An 11,325-nucleotide genomic window follows, 5' to 3' on the forward strand; every position below is an offset into this window, starting at 1 on the left:
GCTAACATTGTCTCAACAGTGGAGTCGTCTGATTTGACATCTAACCAGAGTCTCGGCCAGTCTGTGAGAACATACTGAGTGAACACACAGAAAAATACCCCAACTGTTTTTTTCTCTCTCTCGCTGTTGCTGTTGGTTTTTTTTCTTTTTTTTTTTTGAAACCTTCAAACTCGTCATTTTCTGAGCTTGAGATAAATAAACAGTTTCTTTTTTTAATACTGCCTTTTCTGTGAAGAGCCACTGTGTTTTAGTTTTAAGACATTTTTTCCTTTGAGGATCATTGGCAGTTTGGCGTCACACTCTCTCTCTCTCTCTCTCTCTCTCTCTCTCTCTCTCTCTCTCTCTCTCTCTCTCTCTCTCTCACTACCAATATAAGCACTGTAGAACAGCAATTTTCTTTCCTAAATGTGCAAATCTTTATCAACTACCAAAATGTAAACTTTAGGGATCAAAAACAAATGCAGATAACAAAGATTTTTTTTTTCTTTTTTTGTCATTTTGAACAAGAAACATGGATTGAGAAAGGCTGCTTTTACCTATGTGTTGTGTCGGCGTATATTCTCCTCTTTGTGCTTCTGTTGGCACTAAATGTCATTCAAACAACTGAAGTAAGATACGGTATTGAACATTATACCTATATGGGTACAGATACTCTTACACAGTACAGTACCATCATTTTGTAACCCCCCTCCCCCAGAAAATTTTAAAAAACAGCTGGTACCACTTTGCACTGCTCTTACTCCAGTGTATTAACCTGCACATTAGCTGCTGGAAAAGTATAGCTCCTAGAGGATAGAGGAACATATTAGTGCTTAATCATAGTACTTAATTGTATGCCCTGTGAGTGCAATATGTCAATGCAGATTATTGAGTTTTCACAGTGTTATTTTGCACTTGCAGCTCTGCCCCAGAGGTGAACTCACAGGATAATACAGTGGATTAAGGTTGTGTAAAGTAAAAAAAAAAAAAAGAAAAGAAAAAAGAAAAAGCTTTGAGTGCCCGGGTCGTGAATGAACCAAACAGCACAGTAACACAACAGAGACAGGGGACTGCAGCTGCTGAATTCAGTTAAAAGTTTGGGTTTCTAAAGATCTAGAAGAATCAAGATGAACACAACAAAATAGAAGCCGTCGAGGTCGACCGCACCGTGGCGTCTTGATACTCACAACGCCAGTCACTTTGTCTTTCTTAATCGTAGCTGTTTCGCAATCACAAACTGACTACTACAAGTATGCAATTTATGAGTAAAATTCAATTCAGTTTTAAAAAAATAGCACTTTTCAGAATAAAACCAATGAAGAAGCACTTGAAATGTGTGATGGTGAAAAATCATTGAACTCCCAAAGTTGCTCTCGGTCTTTAAGTGTGGTGATTAAAGAGGGGGCATAAATATCTGCCAACAGTCTAACTAAATAAATGAGCAGTTTTCAGTGTAACCAAGGAGCTTTGGGAGATTGTTCAACTGAATGAACAAGGAGAATATTGTTAGCCTTCCTATCAGACGGTGGCTGCCATGTATTTGCAGAATATTTTTAAGATTCTTTGAAGGCGTTATCTTATCATTTGTGCAGTTAGTGGAGAGCATTTTTCTTTTCAGACATGTTGACCGAAGGCGACGCTGACAGAGGCAGGTGTAAGGGACTCTGCTCCTATTTTCCTCTTTTGTAAACTAACAGCTTGGTGGGGACGTTTTAATCTCTAGGTTATTGTAAGTGGGGACCCAGGTGCATTCTGGGCATCACAGGGATGACTTCTATCAGCAGTTTTGACCCATATCCCGTCCACACTGCGCCTATGTCTGTTTATTCTGAGGGAATATCACATCTGTCCATTCCTAGCCTTTCCAGCTCAATTACAATATTTATTGTCTCTGCAGGAAGCGCTGCATTGAATCATGGGTAAAACAAAGCTTGCCATGCGAATTTGTCAGTGAATCGGTGAGTTGTAGGGCTACACACACTGGCATGCACAACTACAAGGAACACAATACACAGAATGTTTGTTGATAAAATGACTTCTTGATGAATTCTGTCTAATGCAACAGGTGTTTGTTCAGAAAATTCACGAAGTGCTGCAGCAAAAGACATTCCAGGTCAAAGGACAACCACTGGAAAAAGCTGTGGACATGAGTGGAACACACGGTGCACGTCTGCGCTGCCAATTTGACTGTGAAACCAGATAAAAATGATGGACAAGATATATGAGTGAATCGTCTGGCTATACATCAAATAACTGATCTGTACAACAAGCTACCAGCTACCTCTGCTCCCTCCAGATAAAATAAAAAACCATTCAGTCGTTGTTTTGACGAACGTCCTTTAGGCTGAACAGAAGGAAGAAAAAAATAGAGAAACACCATGAGATCTTCCCCCAAACCAAACACTTTGGTGAGATGTGTCCATTCTGTAGCAAAATTGTGACATCACAATGTCCTTTGCTCCATCCACCGCTGTGTGTGGAGCCTTCTCACTTTATCGCACTGCATGATCATCTTTTTTGTGCATAAATTAAGACCATCCAAAAACACAAACCTTGCCTCAATTACTCTGCAACTCACCGATTGCACTAAATCATCGACTGCTGCTGATCGTGTCTTCACATTTGCCTAAACGTTTTCTGCTATCCTGCTTTCCTGTCTCTTGTCGCCTTGCCTTCTTTTGTTGTTTTTTTTGTTGTTTTTGTTTCTTTTTTTTGTTTTTTTGTTTGTTTTTTCCTTTATGCATGCCTGTGATTTTTCTGTCTGAGAATCACTGTGTTTGGGGGTGGGGTTGGGGGAAGCGGCGTGTTGGTCGGGGAGGGTTTAGGGACATGAAAGGGCCGAAGAGATTTAGACAGCCAGGTCGCTTGGCCTGGCCCTTATGCTGCTGCTCTTGCTGGCCCGACTGAGCCGCCGAGGGTCTGTGCTGACCGTTACCGGAGGCTCGTGCATCTCCACTGTGGTGGTGGTGACGTGGCCTTCCTCCTGCTCGCTCTTCCCTCCACCCCAGCTGTCTGCGTTGGAGGCAGTGCCAGGGCTGCCGCTGCTTCCGCTGCTGCTGGAGGCGGCAGTGGCGGTTGTGTTGGTGATGTTGGTGTTACTGGTCGTGTTGCTGGTGGGAAGGAGCAGTGCAGCATCGACGGGCTGCTGCTGCTTGTTGTTGCTGATGGAGGAAGAGGAGGATGGGGAGGGAGAGGTGGCCTTCATCTCCCGAGTCTGCTGCTCGGTGGCCAGGTTGGCCCAGTTCTGCTGCGTGGCCAGCCTGTGGTTGTTGTTGTTGCTGATGTAGTAGTGGGAAGAGGGGGAGGGCTGGTGGAGAGACTGCTCCTGCTGGAGGTCGTCCATCTTGAACTCTGCTGCTGAAGGCACGGCTGCCGGCCCCAGAGGCGGCAGGAATGCCCCGCTGCCCGCTGTCACATCTGTGTAGTTGGGAGGATAGCTGAGGCTGGATGGGGCAGTTCTGGAGGCCGAGGCCAAACACTCAGGCTCTGCAATGTCGACGCGGCGCAGCGACTCATGGTCAGGGGCAAACTCATTTGTCATGCCCTGTTTAACTTTCTTCCATCCAAGGTGATAGATCTCTAACAAATTCAGCAAAAGAGACACGCAAGCCACCACAAGCATAAATATAATAAAAATAGTCTTTTCAGTGGGCCTCGATATGAAGCAGTCAACGGTGTTGGGGCAGGGCCAACGTGCACACTTGTACAGGGGCCTCAGCTGGAAGCCATAGAGGAAATACTGGCCCAAAATGAATCCCACTTCAAACAGGGTCTTGAAAATAATGTTGAACACATAGGTACGCAGTAATGCGCCTCTGATACGGATTTTGCCATGCTCATCCCTGATTGGTGGCTTCTCCTTCTTGCCGCCTCCTCCTCCTCCTCCTCCTCCAGCATCTCCACCATTTCTATAAAGGAGTTCTTTCTCCTCTTGGAACCTGTTTGCTTTGCGCATCTCCTCCTCCTTCTCTTTCCGCTTCTCCTCCATGCGGACGATGTGTAGCACATGGCCCAGGTAGATGAGAGTCGGCGTGGACACGAAGATGATCTGCAGCACCCAGAAGCGGATGTGCGAGATGGGGAAGGCCTCGTCGTAGCAGACGTTCTCGCAACCGGGCTGTTGGGTGTTACAGGTGAAGTCAGACTGCTCATCACCCCAGACCTCTTCAGCCGCAGCCCCCAGCACCAGGATCCTGAAGATGAAGAGGACAGTCAGCCAGACTTTGCCAATGACCGTTGAGTGCTCCTGAGCGTTCTCCAACAGCCGTCCCAGAAAGCTCCAGTCGCCCATGCTTCACGATTTCTAGCCTATGGAGAAAGTACAGGCTGGAGTGGACAAAGAAGGGAGTGACAGCAAAACAAAAAGAGGACAAACAGACAAAGAGAGCGTGAGAGAAAGTTAAAGACATGTTTATGAATCTGCTGAACTACTCAAAGTTGGTGTGAACATCATGTCAGGCCTCACCCCAAGGTTAAACGCTTCACACATACAAACACACAAGAAGACGCAAGGACATGGATGAGTGTGGAGGTGTCGACTAGACTCCGACATATTTCTCTTTTTCATAAAACGCTTAGCACAACAAGGTCTTTATAGAAAAGTGCCACGTAGGCGCCGGATATCGATAACAAATCGAAACACAGCATTCGCTTCAAACGCAGACGCTTTTTAGCAGCTGGTACACTGTATAGGCCACCTGTTTGACTGAACCCTGGTTCACTCTCCCTTTCTCTCTCTCTATGTCAGGCCTGTCTCTCTCTCTCACCTGCTCGCTCCACTGCCCAGCAGGCATGTGCTGAGATCAACATTATAATGTTCGAAAACAGCATTTAGCAGAGATGGGGCTCTGGTGTGGCACATGCACACACACACGCACACGCACGCACACACACACAGAAACAAATACTGACATACACACACACACACACGCCACCCTCCCTTCCTCTCTCCCCCTTCAACTGTAACAGAGAACAAACAGAAATATTTTACAGTAATAACGAAGGATAATAATATAATAGCTATGTGATAAACTTTAGGTTTAGGAGATTTAAGAGTGTTTTTAAGTTTCAAAAACTCTGCAAGTGGAATTTTTACATTTGAAAAGACAGAAGACATTACTTTCATTACCAATTAATCTTTGATTTTTCATTTATTAATCAAATTATTTAGTCTTTAAAATGTTAAAATAACAATTTAAACTTTTCAGGGTCCTCTAACAATGGTCCAAACAAAAACCAAAACAAATATATAAAATAAAGAAAATGAGCATATCCTGAAGCTATTTGCAGTTTTGCTTGATTAGTATTATTGGTAGTACTGTAATACTTTGTAGTATGATACAAAATGTTAATATTCTGTTGATTCACTAGTCTCTCTGCACTGCGTCTGGTATTTGATGTCATAGATTTAGTACTCAGTGTAGATCAGCCATTTGAACAGCCCTTTCAAACTACATTTTAAAGTTGAAGTAACACAAATGGATATTTACAGATACAAAATATCACACGTCCTCTTATGGGATAGACAGGTGATAAATGTGTTTTCAGCAAAGTAGCACCTCTTATTCTTTCCATCTTTTAGACAGTCTTCTGTAAACTGAGCAAACAATATCAGTGGAACAAATTCAACACACACACACACACACACACACACACACACACACACACAGACCAGAGGATAAACTTACTAAAGTATTCTTGTATTAAAGGTAATAAATCCATCGACTAGGGTTCACAATATGTATGACACCTGGAAGAAAAAAAGCATTAGTCAACCAATCACTCATTTTCTTTCTGTCAGAGGGTTAGCAGACCAAAAGCAGTGAATCAAATGCTGAACAAAAGAAGACTTTAAAAAGTTCTGTGCATGTTTTGATCAAATATCAAAATGCATCCAGATTACAGCAATAGCATTGTAAGAAAACTGGAAACAGCTGAAAACAATTTAAAATCTACAACAGTTTAATTTTATAGACCCCGTTTGCATTTGAAATACCTGATAAAAATCTTGGGATCACAGTAGGCTACTGAGGACACTGTAGCAGTGACACCCACAGAGTCACAAAGTCGTGTTTTCCCTTTGCCATGTGACCTTGTGATGACTTAATTATTAGTGGCAAACTTTGAGTACATTTCTCTCAGTTTCACAGGTATTTGTGGCATTTATGTCGGATGGTGATGAATGTAACAGACAGAGCCAGGTTCAAATACAAAGCCATAGCTGCCAGGCTGACAATACAGAGTGTGCCAGAGTCCCCAGACTCCCTTTAAGCGCCACAAGCTTTGTCAGGCTTTTGTCCCACTCTTGTAAAAGTGAAGCAGCTCTTAATTACCTGACAACCAGCCGTTCTTCATTCTATTCGGTCTTATTTTACTCCCATTTAAGTACAGGGAACAAGCAGCAGTGTTCATCCATCATACCTTTAGTCCGGAGATGTCATACTTAAAAATGAAAAGCAAATCCATCTGCCATCATTGGTGCCATCGTTTGAGTGCGTTGAAAAGCGTGTAGACCTCCCGCGGCTGCAGCGACCCTCCCTCTGTCTCCCTGATCCCAAACCCGCAACCTGTCGCCTCCCTGACAGCTCAACAAACTCTTTCTTTAAAAAAAAATGCTGCCACACAAACTCATTCATGCACAAACTTCTCCAGGCGCGCGGTCAGTGTGGCTGTCTGTCCCGGGCCCGTTACCGTGCGCAAGGAAAACTTTTCCTTTGTTGTTGTTAGTTTTTGGAGGCGGCTTGGAGTCGGAGATGGGGCTCGGTTAGGCGGAGCTGCCTCCCGTTTCCAGCCATGTCTGGACTGTCACATTGTGTGACCATGCATGAGTGAATCCACAGAGTCATCAGCCTGTCCGGAGTCACACCACGCCCCTGCCAACCTCCCCAAAAACCTGTCCAAAATGCGCGCAAAAGTTGCCGAAAATGTGCCCAAAACTGTTCCTGTAACAAAAGCAGCAGTGTAAGGTTTACAGAGATAGCACTAGCTGCAATATTTTAAGTAAAGCACAATGAAATGGTCATATGTTCACTATAAACCCACCCCACAGACACACTGTACTCTCTGTCCAAATGAAACTACTTTGAGAGATTAACGAAAATTTGATATCTGGTGATTAAAGAGAACACGTGGTGGAAAATACAGGGATCTCTGGGCAGACCAGAACTTTAGGACATCTCCCAGAAAATGAATTAAAGGAGATTCCCCCACATGTGACCCAGTGGTTTAGCTGCAGGAAAGCATGGCATTATGTGAAATACACTAACAGACACACTGCAAACAACACAATGAACCACGAAGTTCTGTTTTTACTGATTTATTAAAAAAGGTCTCACAGAGCAAAAAGACTTCATGGATCAAAGTGCGAGTAGAATAAAATCTTCTTAGGTACAAAACACAATCACAAACATATAATGTCTTAATTTCTGTCTTCGAAAGCTGTCTGTTCATTGGTGCGTCGTTTGCTCAAAGCAGACTACTAACCCTAGACTCTAAAAGAACTCTGAATAGAAAAATGTTAAAAACAACAACATCTTGGGACTGGACCACTCCAGCTCATCCCTTGAAAACAATGTGCATTACACACCGCTGCTATCAAGCATCAGAATGTCATTTGGCTGTTACAGAAAACAAGAGGTCAAAGGTCAATGCAGAGCAGGCACACAAGACAAAACAATTTCTTATAAATGACAAGTATTTGTTTATAGATCTGTGACAACCATGACATGGCATTTTTTTGGATACCAAATATAATAATATAGATATTATTATAAACTTTACTTACCCACTGAAAAAAATGTCAACATTACACTTCATGCTGTGACTCCACAGATCTGCATCAGCTGCACCAGTTATGTAATGCCAATAAACGAGCCGTCCAGATTGTCTTTTTATAAATTTGGAATTGACACATCCAATTATTATCCAATTTGTTTTGCGCACCCCTTTCCGATCGTTTCTAACCACCACATCACTGTTCTCTGGATTTTTCTTTTAAAAACACAAATGTGACTAATCCATCTCAGTTATTCCTGGATGGAGGGAGGACAAAGACATTTTCACTTTGACATCAGCCGTAGTCCCTCGCATTAAGAGGGCAAGCAGTGATTAGTGTGGCGGCTAAAATAAGGCACATGCTGAAAGCTGATACAGCCAGCTGGGGTCAGTACACACTGCAACAACAACACAAGTCCAAGTAACACATGAGCCAGTCAGGACGGAACAGCATTTACTGACTGACGACTGAAAACGTCTCATACAGACCAAACATATATATTTCTCATAGTTTTATCACCTGGCATATGTGAAAATATACAACACATTCTCACATTGAGTTTGCGTCATTCATGTAAAGACGCACTTCAATTTCAAACACATTCAGTTCAAGTAAAAGACAAAAGACATTCTGATTTGACTGAACAGCAACAAGCATCAAATCTGTTAAACCGCCACGGTGTGATTTCACCATGTTTCATAAATTCTTTATCAGCATAATCTACACTGTGCAACACACTTCTCAGTAATTAAAAAAAGAAACGCTAGCATTATTCATAGAACGTCATTTAGCTAATTTTCAAACTCAACTTCATGCTGCATTTCCTTGATTCAATACAGCAGGATCATAAAAACTGCTTTTATCAGCTACTGTAAAACATCAATCAAATGTCAGCTCTTGTAAACTACACACTAAAGCGTAATCACAAAGGCACTTGGACCCTTTTTCTGCTTCACTTTTCAGGACTTCATTTGTTTTCCTTCCTCCTCTTCAGCGCTGGATAGATCATTCAGGCTCTCAGAAAGGCGTTGGTGCTCTTAGAGGTTCTACTGTGAACCACTAGATGTCAGCATAGACTCATTGTTCTAAACCTGAACAGTCACCTGTGCAATGTTCGGCAACAATAAAATCACTATCAGTCTTCCACTGTACGGAAAAAGTAAGGTGACACTTAATAATGTGGAACGTCCACAGATAGAAAGATAAAATTGTGTCTTGGAAAAATTCACTGTTACCTGGAGACTTTTTGTTCTAATTAAGCAAACCGGCCGTCAAAGTAACATTCACTGGTGAGACTTCGTCCAGATTTAAAATTATATACTAACAATTATTGCTTTTCTTACATTGAAGAAGAACATCTGACTGCCTTTAGTGGCAAATTTGAGGCCGTATGTGGAAATACAGAACAAATAGGCATATTTTACAGTGATTTCCCTACTAATGAAAGTGTGCTGTTGTCTATCTTAATTAATTCCTAGTGGGGTGATTTTATGCACCAGAGGCTCAAAATGTGTTTCAGAAGCCGTTTCACCTTCCCATGAGACAATTCTGGCGGCTTCCCACATTTAGAACCTAACTACCAAACTGCAGACACAAACTGTGACCATTACAGGTGGATGTGTTTCCTAAGATCCACCACTGATGGCCGTCCTTCAACACATGGTCTTATTGCTGGTTGAATCTGTGGAGGAGGACAACAGCATCTCGTTCTTCTTGTTCTGCAGAAGGGCATTATCCTGTGCCGTGCTGTCTGTGTGGGTGTAACTGTGTCTCCTCCTGTTCGACCTGGCCGAGCACCTCATGAGCGCCTTGACGATGAGGTAGCAGAGCTCGGCCACGTTCAGCACCATGCAGATGGCCGATGAGGACACCATGAAGATGGTGAAAACGGTCTTCTCTGTGGGCCTGGAGATGAAGCAGTCCACCTTGTTGGGGCAAGGCCACTGCTCGCACTTCACCAGCCGGGGCATCTGGAAGCCGTCGTAGACAAAGTACAGCGCGTACATGAACCCGCCCTCAAAGATGAGCCGGAAGAACAAGCTGCAGGTGTAGGTCCACCACAGTGGGCCTGTGATGGGGAGGCGCCTCTTCTTCAGCGTCTCGAGGTCATTATCTGTCATCTTCTCTGTGCCGTTGGAGGCCAGCATGGTCCTTTTATCCCCACGTTTCCTGTAGGCGACGTGCATGGCCACCAGCAAGGCAGGTGTGGACACAAAAATTAGCTGCAGGCACCACAAGCGGATGTGTGACACGGGAAAGAAGTGGTCATAGCAGACATTTTTGCAGCCTGGCTGCTGAGTGTTGCAGGTGAAGTCTGACTGCTCATCCCCCCAGACGCTCTCAGCAGCCAGAACCAATATAGTGATGCGGAAGATGAAAAGGACAGAAAGCCAAATCTTTCCCAGACTGGTGGAGTGCTTGTTGACGCCACCCAGCTGGGCATAGAGAGCCCCCCAAGTCATCGTGGCAAAGAGGGCTCTGGAAGCTCAGACGACCTGTAGATGGCGGAAAATCAGAAGATTAACAGCCTAGAAAACCCAAACTCAGTTTGTTCATGAAGGACATTTGAGCAACTGTGTGAAGGTACAGAGCTGTACTTGTTGGCTACAATCCCCCTCTCCTATGGAGGATGGAGGCAGTACAATAATTAAATTAAAAATAATCTAAAATAAATTTGGACAAACAATACAAAGTGGGACTTGAAGTCACTTTGAAGGTTGGGAGTGAAAAGCAGACTCGTACCCTGGGACACAGAGGGCCCAGCCTGACACAGATTTGACACTTTCAAGTCAAAGAGGGCCAGAGCAACACACTTCAGCCGTCACCAGTGTTTGGCTTTTTCATGTGTCTTAACGGGAGAGGGGCAGCGGCATTGATCTGCATTTAACCCGTATTTTTCCTTATCTCCAAACAAGAGATAACCTTTGCTTTCATCTTTATTCTTGCCATCCTAAAAAATAATAAAAAAAGTCAATCTTTTCACATACCAGTAATTGCCTCAAAGATTAAAGAAGAAACAAGTGATGTAGTAAAAGGCAATTTCTGCTCTTTCGACGTGATTCAAGTAATGCCAATTTACCTTCAATAAATGTACAACACAGGCTACACAATCTTTATTTTCACTTGCGTAAATTAGACATAAAAGTGTTTTTGCGCATCCGACATAAATCACGCTCAATGGGCTTTTGTTTATTAAACGAAAGGCCGACATAATTACTGTTAATATCACTGTCCTGAGCAGTGGTATTGTTGTTGCTATCATCCGTATATCTTCACTCAAGTTGCGTCAAAGCGCAATGACTTAATAAAATAAACGGGCCGCACTTGCGTTGCGTAAAGCCCATGACCTCACCTGGCTGTGTGGAGCTTATCCAAAATATGTCACCAATCTTCCATGAAGGGAGACACCAGGAATTTTGTCTTCTGCTGTATTCTGGAGTAAGTTGTCCCGAGTTTAGGTCGCTGGGGACTGAGGTGGACTTGTCCCGTCTTTCAGCTGTGTGAGGCGCACCTGTGTCTTCAGAGGCTTTTCATCTCCTCTGCTGGGGAGGGGCCAAGCTCAGGGTAGGGCC

The 11,325-nt window shown here is 43.6% G+C and overlaps 2 protein-coding genes across 2 annotated transcripts; both read right to left on the reverse strand.

Annotated features, from left to right (window-relative positions):
* Positions 1-2,827: 2,827 nt before the first annotated feature.
* On the reverse strand, positions 2,828-4,270 carry gja3 (gap junction protein, alpha 3). Its single transcript, XM_076746777.1, has one exon. The coding sequence runs from the start codon at positions 4,268-4,270 to the stop codon at positions 2,828-2,830; it is 1,443 nt and encodes a 480-aa protein (XP_076602892.1).
* Positions 4,271-8,633: 4,363 nt separating this feature from the next.
* On the reverse strand, positions 8,634-11,229 carry gjb8 (gap junction protein beta 8). The gene is made up of 2 exons (XM_076746949.1): positions 11,106-11,229; positions 8,634-10,248 (listed from the first exon to the last, which is right to left on the reverse strand). The coding sequence occupies exon 2, from the start codon at positions 10,213-10,215 to the stop codon at positions 9,406-9,408; it is 810 nt and encodes a 269-aa protein (XP_076603064.1). The 5' UTR covers positions 10,216-10,248; positions 11,106-11,229; the 3' UTR covers positions 8,634-9,405.
* Positions 11,230-11,325: the final 96 nt, after the last annotated feature.

The sequence above is a fragment of the Chaetodon auriga genome, chromosome 13, assembly GCF_051107435.1.
Source record: "Chaetodon auriga isolate fChaAug3 chromosome 13, fChaAug3.hap1, whole genome shotgun sequence".
Classification (NCBI taxonomy): domain Eukaryota; kingdom Metazoa; phylum Chordata; class Actinopteri; order Chaetodontiformes; family Chaetodontidae; genus Chaetodon; species Chaetodon auriga.

Bases quoted from the DNA above. Each gene is read 5' to 3' on its own strand.
- gja3 (XM_076746777.1), bottom strand. From the start codon at position 4,270: ATGGGCGACTGGAGCTTTCTGGGACGGCTGTTGGAGAACGCTCAGGAG.
- gjb8 (XM_076746949.1), bottom strand. From the start codon at position 10,215: ATGACTTGGGGGGCTCTCTATGCCCAGCTGGGTGGCGTCAACAAGCAC.